Consider the following 27,103-nt stretch of genomic DNA (forward strand, 5'->3'; position numbering starts at 1 on the left):
CATATCTGTGGTCTAGTCCGCACTTAGAAAGTCTGCCTAAACAGCATATCTTGTGGTATAGTTGCATTTAGAAAGTCTGCCTGATAGCATCTCTGTGGTCTAGTTTCAATTAGAAAGTCGGCCTAAATAGCATATCTTGTGGTGTTAGCTACATCTAGAATGTCTGCGAAATTAGAACTTCTGTGGTCTAGTTTCATGTAGAAAGTCCGCTTAATAGCTCATCTGTGGTATAATTGCATTTAGAATGTGGTATAATTGAATTTTGAAAGTGAGAATAATGCGGTATTGTTGAACTTAGATTATGTAAATAATAGTGTTTAGTTAAACTTAAAAACTGCGAACAATATCACCAGGTAGTATAGTTGAACTTAGAAAGTGCAAATTATCGCTGTGGTACAACATTAGTACTGTTAATCATAAAGGGTGTGTACAATTAACTTCTGGTGGTATAGTTGAAGTGTGAAGGTGTGAACAAAATCATCCAACGCCAACTATAATGCAATTCTAACTAATCCAAATCATGAGTCTACCCAACCCACCACGGTCCACCAAAAATGTCCCCCTTGCGACCGCCTCCCATCACCTCCCTCCCCAAACCATCCTGCCCTCCACCAGATCCCCTACCCAAACACCAATCCAGAGGGCCACCCACCACGCAATCCACCCACCCTAAAAGCCATCCCACCACCTGCGACTGCTACCCAACCAACTTTCTACTCCTTCACTCCAATATCAACTGACCAATTTCTCAAACATCTCTCTGTCCGCAAACCACCCGGCTCCCCGCTTTACCCCTCCCAGCCACAACCCTCAAAGAAATGTTTGCATCTACCTGAGCAGGAGAACATGCAAGAACCATCATAAAACGACTACCTCTCCTCTGGAATTTTTCCCGACGCGTTCAAAACTGTTCATGTCAAGCCCCTTCTAAAAAAAACGTCCCTCGACCCTTTCGAGCCCAAAAACTACTGCTCCATCTCAAATAACAGGTTCCTTGCAAAACTCATTGACCAAACCGCCTACTCCCAACTAAATGCCTTTGTTGATGCTAACAATCTCCTAGACCTCGCTCAATCAGCACCCGCTACCCTGGCCATCTGCCATGGGCAATTCGCTGATGGTAGGCAGAAACCTGTGCAGTTCCCTCTGGGACCACTGCAAAAGATGTTTGGCAGTAAACCCACTTGGTAGCAGTCTGCACCATACAGATTCACTTGGTAGCTGTGGCTGAACAGCCAGACTTCCCTCATGAAGAGTTAGGCAGTATACAGAGTATTCACAATAGGTCAAGAGAACACAATAGAAGAAGTAAACACTGACCAGGGCTTGGTGTAAAAGAGATATAATTATTTATTTAAAACCACATCTAGAAAAACACACAGGCACTAATAGTAAGCAATTCAAAAACACGGTCACCAAAAGATATACACTCCCTTAAAAGAATATTAGACAAGTCTTAAGTAAAACCCCACTTATTTTGAGACAGCGGTGAGCGCTTAACGCAGATGGCACTCTAATAATTCGTTTTAAAAGGGAGAGAAAAGCAGAGAATAAATTGAAACAGATCCCAACACTTTTTCACAAACACAACAAGGGAGGAAGGCAAAGTAACACTAGGAATTCACAGTCAGTAGGCCGGATCCGCTTAAGAGGATCCAAACAAAATGTGTCCAAGGTCACACGGTTGCAGTGCACAAAAGTCTTGTAACGGTTCAAACAGGAGTTGGATCAAAGAGAGGGACCAGTTAGAGGGTCAAGGCGGCCAGCCCAGTCCAGAAGGTTAAGGGGTTATTATTACCTTGTAGCAATCTTTAGAAAGGGAGGCCTGGCGGACACGGTACCTTAAAGTGGTGAGAACACTCCAGCGGGGGCAGTTGTTCCTGGCAGCGGATGCAAGTCGGTGCTTCATCCGGGGGAAGAGAGGATATCGTCGGGGAGGAAGACAAGAGTCTGTTGCACTGCCAGGGAAGAAACCAGCCGCGGAGTTTCTCAGGTACAAGGAGTGGTCCGTTGATTCGCGGTTCAGTGGTGAGTGGCTATCCGGCCGCCGGGGCGCTTGGCACGGGCAGTTCGACCACAAACCGGTCTGGGGTGGGAAGAAGGTAAACTGGTTGTGCCCACCAGCCAGGGGAAGAAGCCTCTCCAGCCGGGAGATCTTCTCTGTCGTCGGGAAGTGGTGAGTCGGTTCCACAGGGCTCCACCGGTGGTGTCGTCGTGGTAGGTCAGCTCAGCTTCTCCCTCATCGGATTCTCAGGTCCTGTGGCGACTTCTGAAGTTCCAGTCCCCAAAGCCCTGCTTTTATGCAGCATACCCCCATTCACTCAACCTAGCTGTCAATCAAACATGCTAAGTGGTGAGCCGGCCGGCTCACCACTTGGGCCAATCACACAAGAGTGCGACTTGAGTTACCAAGGTAACTCAGTCCAGGGTGCCTAAACCCCCTCCCACACCCCTTGTGGTACCCAGTCATTTGGGACACATTACCATGTGGGGACTTGGGTTTAGGTCCCCACAGTGAAATCAAGTCCCCACAGCGTGTGCATGTTTACACACCCAAGTCCCCACAAGGATGGTAACACAAACTCAAAAACACATACACACACACATACACACACACACACACACCTTCTGCATGCTGGAACAACATCCCAAACCAAACACTTTCTACCCTGGCCTGCCACGTCAGGGTCACGTGACAGCCACTCGCAGGGCAGGATCTCTGACATGATATTTGATATGATATGGCATTTATAACGTGCCTATACACAAGAGTTTCAAGGCATGATGGGGCAAGGGCAAGGGAACAGAGGGAAGACAGAGACAAAGATCTTACTAGGCCAGGCGACATTGAGATCGCGCAAGTGCGGGGTGGCAGAAATGGGTAGGTGCGGAGAGAAGGGGGAGGGTGCAGTGTATAAATAAAACAATAGGTAGAAGTGTGGCCAACTAGTGGCAAGTGCAGGAGTAACTGCCAACATCAAGTGTCAAGAGCTGGTGAGGACTGTAGGGATACAGAAAACAGCCCCCAAGTGCAGGGCTTGCCTGGGAGGCAGTGCAGGGATGCAGCTGGTGGGGGAGGGCACCTGGGCCCAAGATCAGAGGGTGGCCAGGTGACCAGTGCAGTTTCAGTCAGGAGCTCAGCAGGGGAGAGGAGGTGAAGAAGCAAAGAGGAAGGTCTTGAGGTGATTCTGGAACCGGAGATGGTTCTCCTCAAGTTTCAAGGAGGCAGCAAGGCTGTTCCAGAGGGAGGCCCCAGCAAAGGACAAATATATCATCAACTCGTTGCTTGGAGAAGCGACTGACCCTGAGGGAGTTGGAGGCGGATGAGCGAAGAGCTCGAGAAGGTCCTAAATGTCCTAAACCTAAAATTCCTAGTTAAAAAAGAACAGACAACACAACTCCATCTCACTAACCTCCACTATATTTCATCTCCTGAGATAGGCACTGTTGGATGTATTGACCCACTATGCTATAATATGCGGCCTCACTCTGCTATCTATGGTGTGAGAAACAGCAAAATGGCGGCAAAACCCTTGTGCGCACCAAAACCTCTAAAACCGCGTTTTTCAACACACAAAAAGATGGCTGCACAACCTGCCACCCATGGTACATGTGAGGTGGAACCGAGCACACCCTGCAGAAAAAAGTGCCAGTGGGCTCCATGACAAGTAAACAGAGTACAGAGGGGGAAGCAGCGATGTGCAAATGAAACTCCAAAAATGTGCCTGTAAATGACATTTACTGTGCTGCTGAAACTTCCAAATGACTGTACATAATACTTTTTCAACACTCAAAATCCTGCTTGGCGCTACAATTCATTTAATCTAATGAAGCACTATGAATTTACAAAGTCCTAAAATGTTAAGAGCAAAACATTTCTCAGCAAAACTGGATTGCCTGTGAATGACAGCTCCTGTCAAATGGGCTTTCTTGATTAAACATTAAAGTTGGCTAAAACTAAAGATCTGCCGGATTAGCAAATATAAAAGGACTGTTGCTGAAAGTAACACAGATCTCAGTTGTTTTGAGCCCACAGGTTTAAAGCTAAGAATGTAATTTACCTATGTCATCTGATGCAACAAGTTTGTTCTGTGCTGGATTTCAAGTCAAGAAATTCAATTTTAACTTAGGCTGTTTGGGCCTACAAGAAGTTGAAAAACAGGTTTCTACCCAAGGGGAGGCCCTTCCTCTCAGCAGATGCTCACCGACATGTGATAATCGTGGGGTAGGACAGACTTGTGTCTGCTCCCAAGGACTGAACAATGGCAGATTCTCTAGGCCAGGAAACGGACGTGTAAAAAGGTTGTAAACTAGGCTTGCAGAAGGAAATCCCAAAAAGGTGGGGGCTACTCCTTGATTCCAGTGGACAGACAAAAGGATGACCATTTGCTGCTAATAATAAGTAATGAACATTTTAATAGAGACTTATAACTCGCTGTCAGAAGTGGTGAAAAATATAAAAAGCGCAAAATTGTTACTCTAATTTTTGACCCTGCATTGCAAAACGTAGTGGAACTGTGTAGCATATTCTGAACAGGAATGGCAATATATGTGGTTTTATGCAAACTGTATTTATGCTAGAATTGTTAAACTTGGCACACACATTCCTATTGTAAACACGCATATTTGTGGAAATTTGGAGAAAGTTTGGAAAATGTGTTCAAGGGGAAATGGACAAAATGCTGCAGAAAGGCGATACAAGGTCTCACAGCTGTGGGATTTTGAGGAAGAGATATTCCATAAAATAGGTAATCCTTGTTTGTGGTTTTCATAGAGGTTACAAATGTGTAAATATGTATTTAGGACAAATTTCAATTTTGATACTCTGTATATCAGTAGACACACTTTGCAGTGATACATCATATCACAAAACTGAAATCATGAAACAAACATAGCATTCTGAAATCAGCATTTTGTTGCTATCTTTACTCCATACACCAATTGGTGCACTAAGACTTTATGCATCCCACTAACCCAAAACCAAAAGCTCACATTTCTGCATACTTAATTCACACAAAAATCCATACAACCACCTTCTCGCACAGCAAACTGCATGCACTTCACCACACCGCAAAAAACAAACACATACGTCACATCAACAGCACACGCGGACTCCCATCGATACGACATTCACACCCAAGCTTAGCGCACAGTGAAAACCAAACTGAAGCTGCCAACAGGACACCACCATTCTCACTTTCCTACTCCCTCTTCATCCGACTAACCTCACCCTGCCTTCTTGTTTGCAGATCCCCGTGAGCGCCTCGGAACCAATTCCATTGGTGACTGTGCGCAGTATAAATACCTTTAACATTAACACATCTTAGCGCTGCTGTATGGGTTTAATAACAAGGCCGGCAACACGACATCAGGCTGCTTTTCCCAGTGCTGCACTCTAAAGCACATCAAATACTGGCAAACTTTACTCCCATAAATGCTGCAGCCTGCAGGGAAAACAGTTTAATCACTTCCTCCCAGCACCACCCTACAAAACAACTTAATGACCCTTGTCTGTGGTGTCTGCATGGCACAGATGCTACCTCTAGTTTCACAGTACCTCTCTGAAATTTGCCAAATGGAACCTCCGGCCTTCATATTTCATAGTCCGCCTTGTACTCCACCCCGTAATACATTTTCTGGCCTACGACATGCACAGTATGAGGCTGAATGTATGAACGAGTGTTCCTGATTCTCTGAACGAAAACGACTCCCTCCACGCACACGACATCACGTTGAGGAATGTTAAGGTTGGCCTTTCCTCTAATCATCGCTCTCGCTGAAGCTCTACCTCATCTTTGAACTCCGTAATGAAAACAATTGCGGTAGGCCCTCTACTTCCAACCCAACAGCAGGGATGGAACGCAGGGCCTAGCTTGGTGCATACGTGCTGCGGCCCGCAGGTCCCTTGCCAAGCCCCAAATTCACACCAGACACAAAAAATAAAAGAGTACCTTATACGGTTAGACTCCGGGGAACAAAACTGCAAGTCCCACAATCCAGCATTTTCTCTCAGCACAATGGCGCTCGATACTGTAGCAACTGCTAGGGCTTCTATATGTACACTGGCAGTGTACACATTTCTCTGTGTTCCTGCAAGGATGTACTCCTTTACAGCCACTACGCTCTCCATACTGAAGGGCCATCACATGTGCTGGTCCTCTCCTGGAATCCCAACATCCATGGCCATCTCTGGATCTCTCCAGTTATGACATCACTACGCCATCCATAAACTCTCCTTCTCTATGGACTGCATTCATGCATTCCTGCATGGGCTGGCACACTTGGAGTCTCAACATTTGTTTTTCTTCACTTGGGTCTCAAAATTTGCTTTTCTTCACTCCAGTCTCAAAATTCACACTCTCCTCCCCACCCCCTCTCCTCAGGTTTTGCAAAAGGACTCTTTGTTGCCAGATGAAGTATCCTAGTCCAGGTAATAAGACAAGGAGCAGGAACCAGACTGACCCACAGAATGTTACAAACAGAAACAGGATGCTTTATTCTTCAAGTTACAGTTTAGCAAGTACATAGGTGGGAGCGAAGGTAGCAGACATACACTCTGGTCCCACTCCAAGTCCAATAACTGACATCCATAGAACCTCATGGTCCCCTGCATTCCAGCCTACCTCATAACATTCCAGGAGGCCTACTTCTGCATACACACAACAACACACTCATAGATACCACAACAACCCAATGGAAATAGCAACTTCTCTTCAGATATCTTCTGCATCCGTTTCCTGTTACATCAACATCTATTTCCCGGTGTTATTGTGCTCTGTTGATCTTTCAATTTCCACAATGTGGTTGTCAGAATCCCACACAGAAATGCCTTGCAGGATTCCTTAAAGAAGCTCATTTGTAAGAAACTAGTGGGAAATTAGGAACAATAGTAATAATACTATAAGAGCATATATGATAAACCTTATGAAGTTTTATGAGATATTTGAAATATTTTTGTAAGCTCTGACATGGACTCAGGATTAACAAACAACTTAGTACTCAAGAAGTAGGGTTCAGCTAAGATTATTCTAGAAGACAAATATCTCAGGGTTAGGTTGGACTAGAACGGATAAAGTGACTTTAAAACTGAAACTAACAAGGAGATGTTGTAGCTTGCTTGAGGATTATATTGCGTCACCTTTCCCTACTTCCCAGGGTATCCACATCCTGGCATTCAAGCAAAAGTCACTCAAATTAAATGGAGGTTTAAGTGACCTCTTCATTGCTTCAGTGTTTGGTTTGGGCTGCTTATGCTCTAGTCCGGTTCCTGCCGACGTTGCTACAGTGCGGATGCTGAGCCTCCTTTATGTGGACCTTCCCACCTGCCGGACTGGAGTAGTTGAAGAATGTTTCACACCAAGCCACACTTGAGTCATACTTCCCCAAAGTGCACTGGACCATGAGAGCTTTGGGAGTGCGATTAAGAATACCGGCATACAGATCTGCTGCAGCCATTTCCCGCACAGGAGGTACACATCCTCTTTCTGGGTCTCCTATCGTCCTTATCCATGTCCTGCACAGCTTCTCGTTCCTCTCTACCACCAATCTATTTTTCCACCTTAACATTCTGCAATGATTTGGCCTTCATCACCTCTCCTCTAAAACATCCCTTTCTGGGCGAATCTGGAATTTTACCATTCTGGAGCATTTTGCTTTTTGTGCTACAATGCCCCTTGAAACTCTTCTTCGTATGATCATTGGTGCCCCTTTGATTTGCTCCGTTCTTCCTTTCCCTCTTAATTCCATCTCCCTCTGATCTCTTGTTTTAACTTTTTTGTCTGATCTTCCCAGTGTCTTCCACCTCCTCTCTACTCTCTGCCTCTATGCATTTTCCCTTCCGGGCCCCTTTCCAGGGATGTTTGTATTTGTTCTCCTACCCTTAAGTAGTTCAATGTAACTGCTATTTTCACCACACTACTCCTGCACTCTGCATCTCTTCTCCTTCACTCTCCACCTCATTTGTTGCATCTGTTCTATGCTGCCTGTCCTCTGATATTTCAGGATCGCTCTATTGTAATACTCCACATTCTAACACAATTTTCCCTAGCATATCCCACTACCTCAATCTCTCTACTTTCTCAGTTTTCTCCTGTCCGCTCACTCTCCATACTTTCTCCAACTTCACCATCTACTCCTGTACGCTCTGCTCTCTCTGCCTCTACTTTCCTTTCCTATCTCCTCTGCTCCCTTTCTTGCTCTGCCTGAGCCGTCTCCGCCTGTCTGGTCCCTTCAGCTCCGCTTTACATTACTGACAGCCTAACATCACCCATCTCTACCAACACAACACCACATGGGGTCTCAACGTGCATATTAAACTGGGAATTAATCCTTCTGCCCCGCCTCCCCCTCGCCGCCACAGGCTCATAAAAAAAATCCAGTCAGTCAGCTGAACTGTGCTGTGCTGTCCTTTCCCTGCCAAGAATGGCTAGGCAAATTCAAAGTTTGATGACTCGCCCAACAATTCTTTAGCTGTGAACCAATCTCCCATCTTGCCCTACATACCTGCCCACTCCTCCTGGTATTGAAGCATCTCCGCTTGCCCAGCTCCTCCGGCAATCAGCCACATTCTCATTCCACTAGCACATGGACGTTTCTCCTGATGTTTTCCTAAATCAAGCCCTTGAACAATTGTAAGCAGTGTTTCATCATAGTCCCCTGTGGTCAGAGTCCTTCCTGCAAGTCCTGAGTGGATTAGTCCCTACTTTAAGGTAGGTCCCAGCTGAATCCCACGGACAAACAAATGGTGTTTTAAGGCAATCTTTGGTATTTCTGTCCCTAAACAGGGTAATCTTTGTCATTAAGGTCTCCCGGTGTGCAGTGTTTTTTATTTGGAACATAGAATTCAGTATAAGTGATGGGAAATATTTTCCCTGGGAAGGCTCAGAAACATGGGCTAAACAGTATTTTCTGTGTTACAGAGGTTGATTTAGAGAACAGAAAGTATGGTCCCTATCTGGGCTTCTCTGAATCAAGAGAGGGTTCCCCCTTCATGTGGCTTATCCCTTAGAGCTTGGCTGTTGTCCTGCACTCCCAGGGTTCTCTCCTTGTTTGAGCTCTATGCTTTCATGTCTCGAGGCCCCCCGAGGCTTAAATGTCACTATACTACATGTCTCTCGCATCCGATGGGCTGGGGAATTCACCCTCTTCTTCCTCCAGACCCTGCAACACATAATAGGCAGTGGCACCCAGCCCCATCAGGGACCCTAAACTCTGTAACTTCATCACAGCACTTCTAAGATTGAGGCATGGAGCTTATAAGAAATTCAAGGTATGTTTTGCATGGGACAGCACATCGATTTAAGTTCTTGCCCCTGCACTCAACATGCAAGACATAAATTTGGTTCCCACTGTGGTCGACTCGGTTCATTATTTTGGCCATGAAATTTGGCAATAACATCTAACACTACAACACTTAAGAGGTGGGAGCAACACTGCCTGAAGCCCTATTTAAAGTAATCACAATACCATTAAAACATTCAAAACCATTTCATCAATTTTCAAGGGACCTGCCAAAAGTTCTGAACAAATGGATGCTCACCAACCACCATTTCCCTACTTCTTCTAAAATAAGGGCACATTTACACCCAAAATGAAATGGTTTAAGTGTCTTGTTTAGGCTTCTAACAGTCTTTCAAAAGGAAGGTTGAAATCCAATACATCTTGTAATTGTTCTCTGGTTGAAGAAGAAGATATTCTCTGGCATGTATTTTAGGAATTATTACCAAATTCAGTAGACACAACCATGGTTACCCACTCTTTCCTCTTCAACATCCACGATCTAGTTCTCATTGCTTATGGGGTCATGTGGGATTCCCTTTCTAGGACCTTTGTAACTGTGCAAATTGATTTTCTGGTTCTCTTTACACCCTCTTGTATGCTGCATATCCCATTATTTAATGTTTGAGGCCTATTTTTGAGGTATTTCAAGCTTCTAATCACATTTTCTTTCTTTGGTAATTGTTATTGGTTTGATGATTCGAATGGGGATCCAAAGTCTTAAGAGAATTGTTTTTCTTCCTGTCTCCCTTTACTTATTTCTCACCTGCCCTTAGAAAGGGCCTTTGATATGTTAATTCTTTACTCTTGTTAAACAATAAACTGTACTGAAAATCTTCTCAACAATGGTTAAATTCAATTTCACATCCCAGCTAGGTCCACTGCATATTATTTCATTTACATTTTTTGATATATTACTGAATCTGTTGATAGTGTAACATTGTTTCTTCCTGCTTTGAAATGTGTTTTTTTCTCCATAACTGTATTTGTGATTTAATAAATGTACTCTTTCAGTTCAATTTCTGCAAACATTTGGGACAAAAAAAGATCATGCATATGTCTGTTTCAGGTCTTGCTGAGTTATTGCTTATGTCATCACAAAACACCCCAACCTGTGTTTATTAGTGTAGCCAGCTTCTTGATACCATCAATAAATCCACTTTGGTGTCTTTCGATTGTTTTCCAAAGGAGCCTTAAAACCAAAACTAGACACATTCTCGGCAAACTAAGATAACAGCATGGTTGAGAATCCTGTGACGTCAACCAATTTCTCACCATTTTATCTGGTTTACTGCCCACCACACCCCCAGGAGCAATTGAAAAGTCTGCACTACAAAAAATCTGTTTTACATTAAGGTGAAGCCCCGCCTTCATTTTTCTTTAAAACTCCCTCAGGTAGGAAATTACCCTCCACGAGGAACTAAATGTCTTCTTCAGAAACCCAGGAACAGGGCAAGTTAATTTCCAATTATTTTACGTCTTTGCCCGTTCCTTAGGGTTTGTCTCTCTCATATCATCATCAAGTGATTGCTTACGTGGTATGTGGGGTTGGGAGTTTTGCTACACACTCTGCTGCTTATAGTGGGGCATGGGGCCTGTCAGTAGTTCCTTTAGTACTCTTAGTCGTCTTCCCACTAGTGGCCTTTCATGCAGATTGGAGCTAATTTCGGTAGGAATAGCCCCTCCTTTTTTGACATCACAACTGATAGTGCACACTGGAGTATGTGGTACATTTTTAGTTTTTGCTGCAGTGCCTCAAAAGCACCATTAGGGTGAAACTCATGAAGTATTGGTGCCTGTTAAATAGGCCACTCCTCTTGCCAATAGAGTGCAGACACTCAGTCTAGAAGCACAGATAGATTCTGAGCCAGGCCTGCTCCACTCTCCACCCCTTTGCATCCATACTCCCAGGCACATTTTTTGCATTCCACCTTTGGTCACAATATTTGCAATCTGCAAAAGGAAGGGAAGCACAACCATGCAGGAGTGGTGCTTCCACTACTTCCGGCCTTTGTGCCACCCTTCCTCACTGCACTCTCCCAGAGGGTGTTCTCACAAAGAGCGATGAAAAGGGACTTAAAAGGGCTCTATTACATAATAGATGTTAACAATGCTGCTGGCAGTAATGGTCAATTACTGCCAGCTGTAACGAAATTGCCATTACATAAGGGTAACATAATGTCTGCTAGTAACATCCATTCTTCCGGGTTACCAGCGGTAAATATAGTTGGGGTAATTACTTCTGCGAGTAAAAATATATCCAGCAGAATATTTTTGAAAATTCGAACCAAGAAATCTATTTAAAAAATCAAAGCTCTAAAGGGTTTGTGTACTGTACAGGGTCTCGATATTATGAAGACTTGACTCAATTCCTTAATGGTAACACACTCTTGAGTGGCTGAAGATTTCTACAAACATACGCAGAACGCTGAATTTATCCCGCTTGGGCGCTCCGATGTAAATCTTCAGCGGGATCGTTTTTGGAGTCAAGCGTTGTTACCATTAAGGAATTGAGAGTCAAGTCTTCGTACTATCGAGAGACTATACAGTACACACACCCTTTAGAGTTTCGATTTTTTAAATAGGAGATTTCTTGTTTTGAATTTTCGGGATCATTTTGCCAATTGCCCTGAAGAGGACCTTATTGAGGTCGAGACACGTGTTGGCTGTGGCAAAACAAAAAAAAAAAAAGTTATCAATGCATTATATAAGTAATTAGTGAACTTGTTATTAATTTGATTGATTGCAGGCCAACAGGCCATTGTGCAACAATCAATGCTGTGGGTATTGTATCAGGTTAAGCACAACCGATGTGGGCTTCTCCCTTGAGTAAACACAGGACCTTTGCATGCGCTCATGGCTTGATGTAGATCACCTAATGACAATGACCTCCCAAGGAGGACTCCTGTACTTGAAAGGAAGGTGTCGGCATATCTCAGACTGATCAAGTAGGCAGCTTCTTGGGCTGAGACCCACATGGCTGTTGTGGATACACCCAGGCCAGGCAGCTAATATACACCCAGCCCTATCATGAGCGAATTGCCTCACCAAGCTAACAATACTAGGATAGCCAAACGCTATGGTTGTATAATTGTGCAACCTCAGCAGCTACTGTGTCATAACTAGGCATGGCTAATATTTACCATGCCACCAGGTGGCTGGGGATGAAAAACCCACACGTAGGTAGTTTACGGTGAACGTCTATCTGCTGCTACTATCTTTGATGTCTCGGAGCCACCTGTGAGGTCAATATGGCCTATGTAAAAATACTTGTGGCCAGGTCTACTGCTACACAGTGTATCTTTGTCTACTAATAAGAAACTGCAATACTGTTCATGATTATAGACAAATATTCATGACTATCTTATGTTAAAAGACAATGCATATATATATATAAATTCAACAATTAATTCTAACTCATTCTTCTCCTTCACTCACACCTCGTTTGACTCCAAATTTTGTAAAACTGTACACAAGAAACAGTATAAAAATTGTTTACAAATTCTAAAGTGCAAATTAGGGTAGAATAGGGCTATTTAACATTCAATTCTTTTGTAGGCCCCATTACGCATTTTTGTTTTTAGATCTCTGCTGATCTTGATATTTATGAGCACTCTCTGATACTTTACATAAACATATGGATGCCTTGCCTTTGAAAGTGCTGAATAATGTGCCACCTTGTTAACTGTCCATATTAAACAAACAACTCATACTTGGGAGCAATTGACATGGATCAATATAGTTCCAACATGTTTCTATCATAATTGAATTTCAACATTCATCAGGGAGAGACGTTTAGGTGCGACTCTGTCTTTTATGTCTCAAGTCTGTGGTCATGATAGATCTTTTTTTAAAGGCCAACCGATAGTCTGGGAAACCTGTTTCTAGTTGGAAAAATTTTAATCTAGATATCCACTTATTGGATCCAGTTTGTATAATTTGTTCCTTATTGATTCATTTAAATTGATATGTGATACATGAACGGGCAATTCCAAATCGGAGCCACAGTAATTAAAAAAGAAATGGAAGTGAGTAGCTATGAATGGTAATTGCCACCAGGCACAACCCTGGTATTTGTCAGTATGCATAAACGTCCCCTCTGATTCAGCGATCGTTGCCTTTCTCATAATTTCACCAAATTCATAGGGGTTGTGAACAGTCCTGACATACTGAACAAGCCAACTAATTATTTTCCGATGTTTTTGGGGGTGGAACACGACATATTTAAGAAACATGAGAACACATGTGTCTAGAATGATGGAAAAGAAAGAGGCAAAGTAATTCGGTTCTATTTTAAAGAAATGTATGCTCCAGAATTAGATGCCCTTTTTTGTAGCAGGACAGCATAGTAAATATATATATATATACACACACACACACACACGTATATGCGATTGGTGATGTCATTGAACAGTGCATGGGGGAGGATAACATATGGATGTGTTGGTAACTATGAATGGTAGAATATCAGTGTGTTTTCCGTGTTGGACAGTAACCATAACATCCCTTCTACTGATATGTTCTCTAGAAACGTGTACAATTTATGTAACAATTTATTGTATGCCAGTGAGGGAGTCATGCAATCCTTTATGTTTTAGTGTTGTTTTTTAAATATTATATTTTACCCATGCAATCTCTCAGTGCCCTGTGGACATTGTACCCGGGGCATGATCTCCCGCATGCCACAGCAACATTTGTCCTGCCTGTGGAGCACACAGGGAATGCCGTCAGCCATGCTTTTGGCGCAGTACACATACCTGCACTGTTTACTTTGGCCACCCCCTGACTTTCTGTACCTGCATGCTGGCCATTCCCCACCACACAGCAATTCTACCTGTGGAGCTCAGCAGCCACTGTGCCCAGCGCATGGGCTTCTGTTAAGCCTACTGCCCATAGAAGAAGCACCTGCTGCTGGGCCTGAACTGCAGACATGTCCAGATGCCTCGGAGATCCAACCGCCTCCTTCTTGTGCAAGTCTGATGCCAATCCAACCGGCAATTTCTGAGCTACACTGTGTCAGAAATTCAGAAGGGGAATTTGAATAGTGAATGTTTTATTTTATCGCCCTTTGAACTCTTTTGCATGAAACTTTCCAAAAATAATTAGTGTGTGGTCAATAGGTGTTTTAGGCAGTTTCGTGCAGTGGCGGCCATAGTGATGATCATCTAATGCTAACATGTGTACAGCTGTGCTTCCTGGGTCTGCAGACAGACCCCAGGTTCTGCAAACTCTGGAGTCAGGTTTCAGTTTTCATTCTAGAAAGGGGCATATTCTATCGATGTGGGTCAGGTCCCTGCCCCAGAGGGTTAGCACATGCCCCAGGGGGCTCCTTAAATCTAGTGTAATTCAGCATCCAACCCCAGGCTATGTTTTCGTCAAATACAGATACAAAATCTAAGACCGCACGTTTTGAAAAATTAAATTTAAAAAGTTAAGAAAAAAAAAATACCTTCATACAATTACGCCATGAGGGTCGGCTGGGAGTGAGTGGTCTAACAGATTACTGATGGAACTCTTCCCTCATTGAAAAAAGTACAATTTCCAAAAAGATCTGTGTAGTGTGAACCCGGGCGAAAGTGATAAAAACCAAGAGTTTTATGGTGAACTCCAGAGTTTCTATGCATGCATATGAGACGGCATTACCAATGAGAAGTAGGTCTAGTATAAATGCCACCAGCACACAATACTACCACACTGCCATAGTTGATGCACAGCAGCTCAATGAAGACAGACAGACAGACAGATCTGTGGAAGGCAAGAGGGCACCGCACAGAAGACTTCTACAAAGTATAACCTAACTTCCCTGATGCCAAATCTGATCATCATGTATAGAGGAGGTGTAGTATCCTGGGTCTTAAGCTAAGTCATAGATGAATCAGGAACCAGTCCAGAACAGATTATTGTACAGGGAATGCTTGTTTATTATGTCTTAGTTACAGGTATAGCATGAAAGTAGTAGAGCAGCATATAAGCCTCCTTCAGGTTCCTCTGTCCCTCTCCCAGTGCCCCAACTGTCATTCCTGTAACCCACAGTACACCAGGTTACACACGCATCATATAATTCCATACAGCCTCACAGAACATAAGACACTTACTTAGATCACTACACATCCTCCTTCTTAACAAAACAGAATGAAACCTACTCTAGGCCAGGATTACCAATCCTCTGAGATTCTAGACAGAATTCTATCTTGACAACCACCCTTATGTCTTGTTCTGCCATCCCGGGCCTCAGCCCTGCCACGCCCAAGCACATCCACGCACAAGTGAGCATGAAACATTACCTAACTCAAGCAAACACCAAGGAAACTTACTACCTTATGTTAGGATCTACCACCTCCTACCCTTATGTCTCTGACACTTAAGCACAAACTCACTCTAAACCCAAGAGTGAAATAAAACGACTCTAACAATTTGTATCCTGTCTGAACACTTTACAATTTGAAGACAAACTTTATTAACCACCTCTCCAAAGAGCACAAACAAAAGTTAGAAATGTTAGTAAAGAGACGAACACAACAAAGATCACATGAAACAAACCGCAACACAAGGAAGCATTGCGTAAGATAAACACGCGAATACCAGGTTAGCTAAGCCCCTTATCTAAAACTGTAAAGAATTTTGAAGATTAACTTTTTCTTGTGTCCCCTTAACCAATACTCACAGATAGTACACATAACGTGTTTCATTGCCATAACCTCCAAAAGCTCCTAAGAACTATAAAAACTTCGTTAATATCCTTGACAATCTAAACACCATACCACTGATACAAGATAAGTAATATGGACAAATACATAACCCATGCTTGAAATTCCATATTCCACTCTAATATTTAACTATGGAAATTGTCCGAGTTACGTTTAAAGACTTATGACAACGCAGGTCGTAGTCATGGCGCCACAGAAAATGTCAATGTCAGTCCTCGATATAAAGGAAGTGCAAGAGATGCGGGTGCAGTGGTGGCAGCGAGAACAATAGGATCAAAGCGGCATTATGTATGGCAAGCCTTTGTTTGATGCGAGTAATTTTATTTATTTATTGAACCTGGAATAGCACCGGAGAGATAAGGGACAGAACAAAAACGTTTGGGCAATGATTTATTGAACGCAGCTGCACTCAATTTTTTTTTTTAAAAAACGGTTTTACATGGAGTTAATACAGAGATTGTGATATATAGAGATTTACTGCTGTTGTCAGTGATGTGACATTTTACGTGATAAGAATTCTTATAGTAGTAATAAATTCATTGAAATTCTCGCACACTTTAAGAGAATGGGCCTCATTACAACCCAGGCGCTAAGTGTTTAACAGCGCCGTAAAAGGCTGCGGTGCCGTTAAACACTTAGGGCCTTACTACGAGGTCCCTTTGCGGGACCCGTCCTACACCAGCCGTTAAAGTAGGGACCCGCAAAGGGACCTTGGTGCTAGTACGGTACCGCAACTTGCGGTACCGTACTTAGCGCCTTCCCCATTGCCATAGAGCCCTATGGGGCGAAAATGGGAATGGGGAAGGGCCATGGTTCAATGGGGAATTACCGCCCCGCCAACCTTGGAATGGGGTGGTAATTCCATGGCAGACCCGTTACAACACCGGCACCAACCATGGTGCTAATAGCGCCATGGTTTAGCGCCAGTGTTGTAATGAGGGCCATTGTAAGTTATATAAGACATCTTACATGTGTCCCTAGCGCAGTGCTTTAGGTTGTGAGTTGATAACACCAACTTTAAGGTGCATAATTATCACATTTAAGTGAAGCCACAAATTTTAAATGTGAATATTTTGCTGGACTGCAATTGTATGATGTTATGAGTGTGGGAATATTATTGGTGCATGCAGATGGGTGTTTGAGTGGGGAATGGCATATGTTAAATATGATGTTGATTCAAATGCAAATGTGGTTATATCCAAATGTTTACATGATTGCTGATAATGATGCATTTAAAAAAAAAGTGTAAGTGCTGTTTAATTGCTGCAACAGTGAGCAAGAATGTTAACATGATGTAATGTTAAGTAAATTAGTAATGTCATGTTTAATTACTACAACAGCAGGCAAGAAGATGTAATGCCTTTATTATATATTAGATACACTTAATTAGTGTGATGATAGAATTGTTTGTTGCCATAAAAATATGCAGAGGATGGTGAATTGGATAGGATGAGGAGTGTAATTGTGATTTGCAATTGGTGCATGCCGAGGGATGTGGCATGTATTGAGAACATTTATGAGTTTGGAATTTTGATTGAGATTTGTTGACATAGGTAGCATGTCATTCATACATATGTTTGGGGTGATTTCAAGTTTAGTAGGAGGCTAAATATCGATTAATGGGCAGACAGTGTGTGATCAACACTGTTGCCCAGTGTTTTAGTGCATTCCTTGAACTATCACAAAACATTTAACTGGTTAAGTTGTATGCATGTCAGTGATGCATTTGTGCACAATTTTTAGAAAAATATACATGCACTGAAAGTGGATTAGAAGTGTACACAGGATAACAGTTATTGCATTATTGTGAATGGTTTGGCCAATTATTGAATTGGAGAACCCCGAGATTGAGTGAGGGTAGTTAGGATTATTGACATCATTCTTCATGAAGTGGAATTGAGGTCTGACATTAAGGTGGCACAGTTAGTGTACCTATCAAGAAGTAGAATTGAGTGGTTAAGAAATTTCAAGTCTGGAAATAATGTAGTACAGTCTGTCTACTGGTCCAGCAGTTAAGGCGATATCGAAGAGTAGGGTGCGTTCCACAGTTGAATATTAGAGCTTATTGAAATCTGGAAATCGGGAAGTAAGGAGAGTCCCACTTCTGAATATTATAGTGGAATATGGAATTTCAAACATGGATTATGCATTTGTCCATATTACGTATCTTGTGTCGGTGGAATGGGGTTCGAGATTTTTAAGGATATTAAGGCAGCTTTTATAGTTTTTACGAGCTTTTGGAAGTTATGACAATGAAACACGTTATGTGTACTGTCTGTGAGTATTGGTTAAGGTAACAGAAGAAAAAGTTTAATATTCCGAATTCTTTGCAGCTTTGCATGTGGATAAGAGGTGTAGCTCACCTGTTATTCGTGTGTTTATCCAACACATTGCGTCTTTGTGTTGCGGTTTGTTTCATGTGATCTTTGTTATGTTAGTCTCTTTATTGCTATTTCAAACATTTGTGTGTTCTCTTTGGAGAGGTGGTTAGTAAGGTGTGTCTTCAAATTGTGACGTGTTCAGACAGGATACAGATTGTAGGAGCAGTTTTATTCCACTCTTTGGCTTAGAGTGAGTTTGTGTTTAAATGTCAGAGGCTTAAGGTTAGGAGGTGGCAGATCCTAACATAAGGTGCTAGGTTTCCTTGGTGTTTGCATGAGTTCGGTATGGTTTCTTGTGAACAGTTGTGCTCGGGTGTGGCAGGCCTGAGGTCCTGTGTGGCAAAACAGGACATAAGGGTGTTATAGGATTTTGGCAGGTTAGTATTCTGTCTATAATCTCAGAGTCCTGGTAATTATGGCCTAGAAAAGGTTTCATTCTGTTTTGTTACGAAGAGAGATGTGCAGTGATCTAAGTAAGTGTCTTATGTCCTGTGAGGCTGTATGGAATCATATGATGCATGTGGAACCTGGTGCACTGTGGGTTACATGAATGACTGTTGCGGCACTGGGAGAGGGACAGAGGAACCTGAAGGATGCTTACATAACGCCCTCCTACTTTCATGCTATACCAGTAACTAAGAGATAATAAACAAGCAGTCCTTTTGTACTAATCCTGGTCTTGAATGCTTCCTGATTCATCTATGACTTAACTTACAAACCAGGATACTTCCGGAAGACACTTTGAGAAGGGGTAAGGAACTGCGATGAGTAGGGTTTGCTACATACCTGCATTTAGAGACATTTCGGCTAGTTTTAAGGGCAGGTCGGATGGACTGACCCCCGACGGTGAACCAAGGATGTCGGGCAGGGCGTTCCTTCGTCCAGTACGCCCAGAAGATGCGAAATCCAGCACAGGCTCCACCTCAGTCATCCTTCCCCTAAAAACAAAAAAGCACAGAGTCTTTGACTTTCCCCTTTCTGAAATGTAGGGCAACAGAATAAGCCTCATCACCAATTGAGTAAGCACATACATGCATATCCATTTATTTTGAAAGCAGAGAAGGCCCTCCAGTACAACTTAGTCTGACTTCATTTTCTCTGCTGCAAACATTAACTCTTCAGGACTCTCATTTCTCTTACAATATGCTTATTTCTCTATATCTGACCCATGTTTTATAGCTTTGGTTTAATTTGGCTCCTCTACTGAGGAGTAGTTCCATGTCTGTATCGCCATGTCTGTGAAAACTAACTTCCCAAAGCAAGCCATTCTCCATAACCCTTTCTTCAAGGTCACACCCCCATGCAATAGCTCACTTCTATGTACACCTCTGGGGTATTTACAAGTCTCAGTCAGGTGGCTAAGGAACTAAGGTGCACGTCACTGACGAGGCCCAACATGTGTCCCTTCCGCGATGTGCCTAGGGTACCAAGATTCCCATCATGATGAGGTCAAACATATGTCCCGTACTTGTTGTGCCTAGGGAACGAAACGCAGGTCACCAATGAGGTCCAATATGTGTCCCTTACTCATTGTGCCTAGGGAACTAAGATGCACATCTCTAATGAGGTCCCACATATGTGCATTCCCAGATGAGCCTAGAGCACCAATGTGCACGACACTGATGAGGTCTTACTCGTTGCGCTTAGGGAACTAAGATGCACAGCAGCGATGATGAGCCCCAGCAATGATCCGCTGCTCACTGTGGTCTGGGATTGAAGCTGCACCATACCTCAGAACTCAACAGGGGGAACATCTCTATGGTTGCTTGCGTTTCTGTGCAGGAGGGAATGCCCCCGCAGTTCGAGCAGGACCGCTTCCTTCTGAGGCAGGGTCAAGATCAACTTGCAGGTGGCAAGTCCCATTCTCTAATGGCACAGATTAATTAAAACTCATTGAATGGACTACCACACAGATGTAGTTCCAGTGGTTATGAAGAGTTAGCTCAAGCTTTTCCATCTATCAGTTGGGCTTTCTTTGCTAGCTCTGCTTTCGATCCTCTCCTGCAAACTGTGAAGACCAAAGCCCTTACACCCTCAGTCGGTTAGAATTTGAATAAAACACCTTCAACATTTGGTTGGTTCTCCTTTAGACATCTCCAGCTGATATGACAAGTTAGCATGACAGACATAAATTCATAGAAATGCACTGAAATTGTATGCAATGCACATTATTGTAAGCTCCTTTTGGCATGGTGTATGCTGGGTGGTCACTGAAATTGACAATATTGAGAAGGTGGCGGAAGAGGCACTTCCTGGTAAGGATATTTATTTTTTCACTGGTTAGTATCTATTGCAATCTAGAAATCTACGGGTTTTACCACCCTTTCCATCATAAATATGACAAGTTACAGTTGCAGAACTAGCAACGAATAGAGTGCTGTCGAGAGAATATAGGACAACAAACGGTGCAACAGGACAGGAAACATTTTGTACTCATGGCCCATTGAGGATGTGACGTGCATGGTTCTTTTATAATATTTAGGTAATAATGCGAAATACCAAGACATTATCCATCTGGTAATGCTACTTGGCCCAAGACAATGGTGAGGGACTTAATATAGTGCACGGGACGTTAATACCTGTTAATGGCCAGAGAATGAGGGCATGAATGCTATCAGATAATTCCACCTAATAAGGGTAGAATGCTCTGTTAAAACAAAGAGAAACAAAGAAGCAGCATTGGAATGTTGGAACAGAAGACTTAATACCAGCCATTAGCATCTGGTGGGGGGTGGGGTTGGGTGCAGCCTCACAGTCAATCAGGAGGCTCAGAACGGTGTCTTTGACTCATGATCAAGCTCCTGCTCAAGCCTCGGGAATAAGGTAAGTGCATCTGTGCTCACCTTCCCCTCCTTCCGCTCACCCAACCCCAATTTAAACATCCCTCAACCTCCCCCACCCCACTTACCTTGTGCTGCTTTTTCCCAAACCAGCCCTGGAAACACTTGATGTTCCCTGCTCATCTTCGTTGCAGCAATGGCTGCCAAGGAAAGGGAGAAGGGACTATGTGTAGTTCCCTTCTCCCTAATCCATGTAAGCCATCTTTGTTTGTAGTTTTCTTTAAATTGAGCAACGGCAACTGTGTCCTTTCTCAATTTAAAAATAAAACTATTCGCATCCCGGTAAACAAGCCAGGATGCTAATAGCAATAAACTCCTCCCACCGGAGGGCTTTACCAGGGCAGATAAATCTCCCGGCCATTGGGGTTTATTGATTAATTATTGCCTCTGCCACAACATTGTCTGCAATGGAATTGCCAATATTTCATGTTGCCAATGTAGAATTAACCAACGCATAGGGGGCCAGGCTTGGACAGTAATGGTCCCAAGCCCCCGAAGACGCCATCGCTTTCCTCAGGACTGCTATAGCACTGGCTAGTGGGCCATTACTGGCCAAGCCTGCCATCCAATGTCTTGATTACCCAATATGCTATTATCGGGCTAGGACTGTTAGCTTCGAATAGATTTCCTTTAAAAGAAATACATAAACCAAGATGGCTTAACCAAACCAGAGAAATGCGCAAGTCCCATTTCTAGATTTGTGATGGCCATCTCTGGAGGGTGGAGTGGGCGAAGAGGGATTGAGGCAGCGGCCTCCAAATAACAGGGTTTGCGCCGGGACAGCGAACTGTGGGTAGGGAGTGCAGGGGGAATTAGCTGGTCGAGAGGCCTGAAAGAAAAATTGTGGGCTGAGGAGAGGCGCTGGAAGCCCCCCAGTGCAACACTTGCATATGCCAGCTAATTCAGCCCATGTTCCAGCCAATGGGATCGCGCTGCACCACTTCCCAGGGTGCAATAGAAGAATTACCATTTAATGACCGGAGGCCGGAATTTCTAACAAAGAAAATCCATGCACTGACCCTTCATGGAGCAGAGAGGAGAGAAAAGTCAAGGTGATGGGAGGGGATGGCCACAGGAAGGGAAGGTGGGAGGTTTTAGACTAGGGTAAAATAACGGTTAACACTGTAGGGTTACAGATTTCAGGGTATACAGTGCAGGTGGCATGTCAAACAAATAGGCGGAGATAAATCAACAAAGAATCATTGAGTTAAAGGCATTGCAGCACACAGTGGAATGCGGGCTCCAAATGGAGGGCCTTGCTATAGTTTGATTTCAAAAGAAGTGAGGCTTGGGCATAGAGTGCAATTTTTTGTAACATCCTGAATTTCTTAGGGCCAGTGCAGCAATTGAGCTGCATTTCCCTGGACCCGGAATCCGGCAAAAATGTTCACCCCCATGCAGGGAAACCAAAAGCTCAGCCGCCATACACTATGCACCTGCAGTGATCATCTGTTCACAACAGTCAAGGACTAACTAAAGAGCTGGGCTCTATTTTGCCTATTTTCTTTGCATTGTATTTATGCACATTATAGTGTGACTGCGTTAGATGGCTGCAGGAACAGCAGTGAATGGTTAACGAGGAGAGGATTTGGTCTGACATAGTCATTAAGAGATTTGAATATTGTAAGATTAGAAATGGACGGTGTACCTAAGCAGCATACAGTGTGAAACAATGACAACAAGCAGATGATTGTAGCATTCGTTTATATTGTAGTGCATGTCTTTCTGTATAGATAATACAGTTGTAACACCCAAAAGAATGTTTATACTCAGATTACTTTACACGCTGGCAATTATAGGCTTCCATTCAGGGTTGGAAAATAATACTTTCTTTGTTCAACATGTTATTATAACAATGTATATTTTGACAGGTTGGTTTATCATGTGATTCGTGCACATATCAAATAAAAGCATATCCCTTGCCAGCCATGACTCCTTCAAAGCCTGGCCCCATTACTCCAGCCACTCCCTCCCAAAGGCGGCGGGTTCCCAGAGAAAAGGTTTTCCATTTCGTCCTGGGAGGACAGCTCAGCGGCAACGTGCTCGCCTTGGAAGCAAGATGACACGAAGCAACACAGGTTCAATCCCCGGGTCCTCACTTTGAAACCTCTGGGTATTTAAGCGTGTTACAAATACGCAACTAAGACAAAACAATTACGCAACTAAAAAAAAAACAATTCCTGTAACAGCACCTCAATGCCCGTGGGCTGTGTGAGCGCTTTAAAAATGCAAAATAAAATAAATAAATAAAATTCCAGCCAGACCTATGACCAGTGTTCCAGATAAGAGTTAGAAGTGGGCGAATTTTACTTAAGTTGAGAGCAAAATGATTTTTTTTAGGGAGGAAAAATGTATGTCCAATTCCCAATGAGAGTATTTTACAAGCGAGTAAATATCCGTTTTAACTGAAAAACAGAAATGTTTTTGTAATATTTATTTATTTCTCCAAACATTCGACTTTATGAGCGCTGCGGGTCGACCTTCACATTTTGATGAATTGTGTGCATTTACAAGAAAAAAGCACCAATTACGTCATGTATTTCAAATATCGGGAAACTTGAGGAAGCATCTTGGTGGGTGGAGGATAAAGTGGATACATTTTGTCGGTCTGTCTGGTTCTCTCACTAACATTGTACTTGAGATAGAAGGCTCTTTTCGGTCCCTCTCCGCTAAACGAGGGGGTCCGTTTGCCCCGTCTCCTTCCTTTCTCTCCTCTCTTGCCAATGCGGGCAGGTTTCTCGCCACAAGGCTGCTGTGCTCCAATGCCGTGCAGCGTTCTCGCCCAAGTGGTGGCTTACCTGCTGACAGTGTTCTTCATGTTCTTCTCCACGCAGAACGATGTTCTGCTGCGTCTTCCCCGGAAATAACAGGCCGTGTTTTGGATCTCAAGTGACTTTTCTGCCAGTGGATTTGCTTCCTGAATTTTTCCTTTCTTGCTTCAGCTAACTGGTTCAGCAGATCCGCTCTGCTCAGCAGTGCTCAAGTGCTAGCTGCACTTGTACCAGTGCAAGGTTTCTGTAAAAAGGTTCCTACTGATCTTACAGATTTCCTCGAGTAAAACAACTCAGATGCAGAACCATCCAGTGAGTCCAAGGCCCCAAATTATTGAAATGCTCTACACTTACAAATACCATTCAACCAGAACTGCTCAAACTGGACTACAGTGGAAATAGCCCAGGCCTCAGCGCGTTGGTCGCGTATCTTCTGCTCGACTACGACTGGACGGTTAATGTGAATATTATATTTGGTCCTTGCCAATGGGTTTTATTAATAGGTGACCTGTCTTGTCAAAGGTTCAAAATTAAAGGTACATCTATTCATAGGTTTCATTTGATTGCGTGTCAACTCAAAGCAGAAATAAAAACACAAAAACACCAGAGCAGACAAAAAAGGGGTAGGATGAAGGGTAAGGAGGGATCAGCAAAAGAAGTGGGAAATGGGAGGTATCCTGCAGTTTTTAAAACAATAAAAAAAGAAACAGAGAAAGAAAAGACCACCGCTGTAAAGACCACAGATGAAAAGACATTGAACCGAATAACTACTACTTGCATGTAATGATAAGATGACAAGTTTGGCACTTCATATTATATATTATAGGGCGGCAATAGCCGCCCTATAGTCAAGGTGAAACCTACTATCCGTAAGAAAAGCAAAGATTCTATGGTTAATTACTTTTGAGCCGTAGGACACTTTAGCACGACTTTTGACATTCGTATATTACCAGGAATCTAATGTTTCCTACAAATCTGTGTTTTGGTTCAAAATAAATAAAGGGTCAAAAAAGAGACTGTAATTCACTTTCCCATTCATTTTCCCATAGAGAAAATGTCAAATTTCTGCTCATTCGCACAGCCCAAACTGCTGGATGTATTTGCACCATATAAGAAAAGTCAGGCACGAAACACTCAAAGGAAATCCTTACTTGTTTGGCACAAATCCATCCAGTGGCTTTTTAAAAGGTAGCACAGAGCGAGGTACCCCTGTACCAAAAATGTTAGTCATATCGCCCATGATGCATTTCTGTTGCCAAGCTTTTTCACTTCTGAAAGTCGGCCATTACATGATTCGCGAATCAAGTTCAGAATCGACATTGTAAAGTGCCCGATATGATTAAAAGGGTGTTAATTAGGGCGTTCTGAGGGCAGGGCGCATGTGGGCAGGACGAGGAAGGATGATTGGTGAAGGTGTATGGGTTAGCATAGTTTTGTTTTTTCTGAAACTTTTTACTGAGAACGAAAATTGTCTTTCCACAAATTACTGAAAACGTGGCTCTTTCCCTAAAAATCGACTCTTAACAAACATTATAAACCGCAACAATAAACAGTAAACCAAGGTTGCTGAATCAAAAATAACAATCCAGCATCGAGACCCGATCGAGAAAAATGGAAAACTAAAACTGCCAGTGTAAATTAAAACAGATAAACTGAACAGAACTAATGAAATGGATGAAGTGGATGAAAGGAATGAAGTGGATACAATGGGTGAAACGGATACAATGGGTGAAACGGATACAATGGGTGAAACGGGTACAATGGGTGAAACGGATGAAATGGATGTAGTGGATGAAATGGATGCAGTGGATGAAATGGATGAAGCGGATGGAACGGATGAAGCGGATGGAAGGGATGAAGTGGATGGAACGGACAAAGTGGATGGAACGGACAAAGTGGATGGAACGGACGAAGTGTATGAAACGGATGGACGGAACGGACAGTATAGATGGAGTTAATGAAACAAATGGGGCAGAGGGAACAGATGGAATGGATCGATCTGATGGAGTAGATGGAACAGGTAGAGTGGATGAAAAAGGTAGAGTGGATGAAACAGATGGAGTGGATGGAACAGATGGAGTGGACGGAACAGATGGAGTGGACGGAACAGATGGAGTGGATGGAACGGACGGAGTGGATGGAACGGATGGATCGGATGAAGTGGATAGAGTGGATGGAACGGATGGAGTACATGGAACGGACAGAACGGATGGAGTGGATGGAACAGATAGAGTGGATGGATCGGCCTTACTGAAAACCACCATATCACAATACCACGCTTACTCTCTCCTATACACCACCACTCAAATAGAAAACAGCGATACTATGACACATTCGGTATAGCTGTTCTCATGCTAACACCCGCCGCACACTCCTCATCATCCTAATTAAGCTAGCTGAGCACACACCGCTAGCCTAAGTGTCTCCTCAGGCCTAACACAGCCAAAAATCAGTCTGGGTGTCAATCCTCCAGAATTAACACATATTCCTGACCTCCCAACCACCACACCTACTGCTAAGAAGCAGTTATCATACAAGTGCCACATCAGCTGCACACATATCCGGTGCACCCACCCACCTTATGACTCTCTCTCTCTCTCTACTGACTTGAACTACGGTTCCCAATGGTGTTCAACCTACCAGCGCTTTGAGATCATACCAATGATACATAAGGCGCTATATAAATTCAAAGTAACATAACATAACATAACAAACAGGAAAAAACTACAGTACATTTTCTAAAACTATGAAACATTGGGATGTGGTAATCATTGTGGTTGTTGGTTAGGGGAAGAGGAGTATTTTAAGTTCATTTAGCATTTTTGTTGAAAATATATATTTAAAAAAATACTTTTTAAAATAACTTAAAATCTGTTGGGGGTTGTATTAAGGTGATTTAATGTCCCGCTTTTATTATTACGATTGAGATCTGTTTTTATTTAACTTTGTTTTGTAAATATAATGTGTACCAAAGAGACATGTTAATTGCCGAGCTATGGTCACATTGTGTTTTGTTTTGATTAGATGAGGTTTTCACATGAGCTCAAGGAATGCTTCTCAGTTCAATGTTCTTTTTGGTGCAGTTCTCGAAGTCAGGGATTGCACAGAAGTTTGAAAAGTTGCCATTA

At 43.1% G+C, this 27,103-nt stretch overlaps 1 protein-coding gene across 1 annotated transcript in view; it reads right to left on the reverse strand.

The window, feature by feature from the left end:
- LOC138503374 (cAMP-dependent protein kinase inhibitor alpha-like) overlaps positions 1–27,103 on the reverse strand; it is a 169,576-nt gene that overhangs the window by 21,643 nt on the left and 120,830 nt on the right. Inside the window, exon 2 of the mRNA XM_069623044.1 lies at positions 19,151–19,302. Coding sequence (XP_069479145.1) covers positions 19,151–19,295 — 145 coding nt within the window. The 5' untranslated portion in view covers positions 19,296–19,302. The remainder of the gene's footprint in view (positions 1–19,150; positions 19,303–27,103) is intronic.

The sequence above is a fragment of the Ambystoma mexicanum genome, chromosome 11 (assembly GCF_040938575.1).
Source record: "Ambystoma mexicanum isolate Mex_15411 chromosome 11, UKY_AmexF1_1, whole genome shotgun sequence".
Classification (NCBI taxonomy): domain Eukaryota; kingdom Metazoa; phylum Chordata; class Amphibia; order Caudata; family Ambystomatidae; genus Ambystoma; species Ambystoma mexicanum.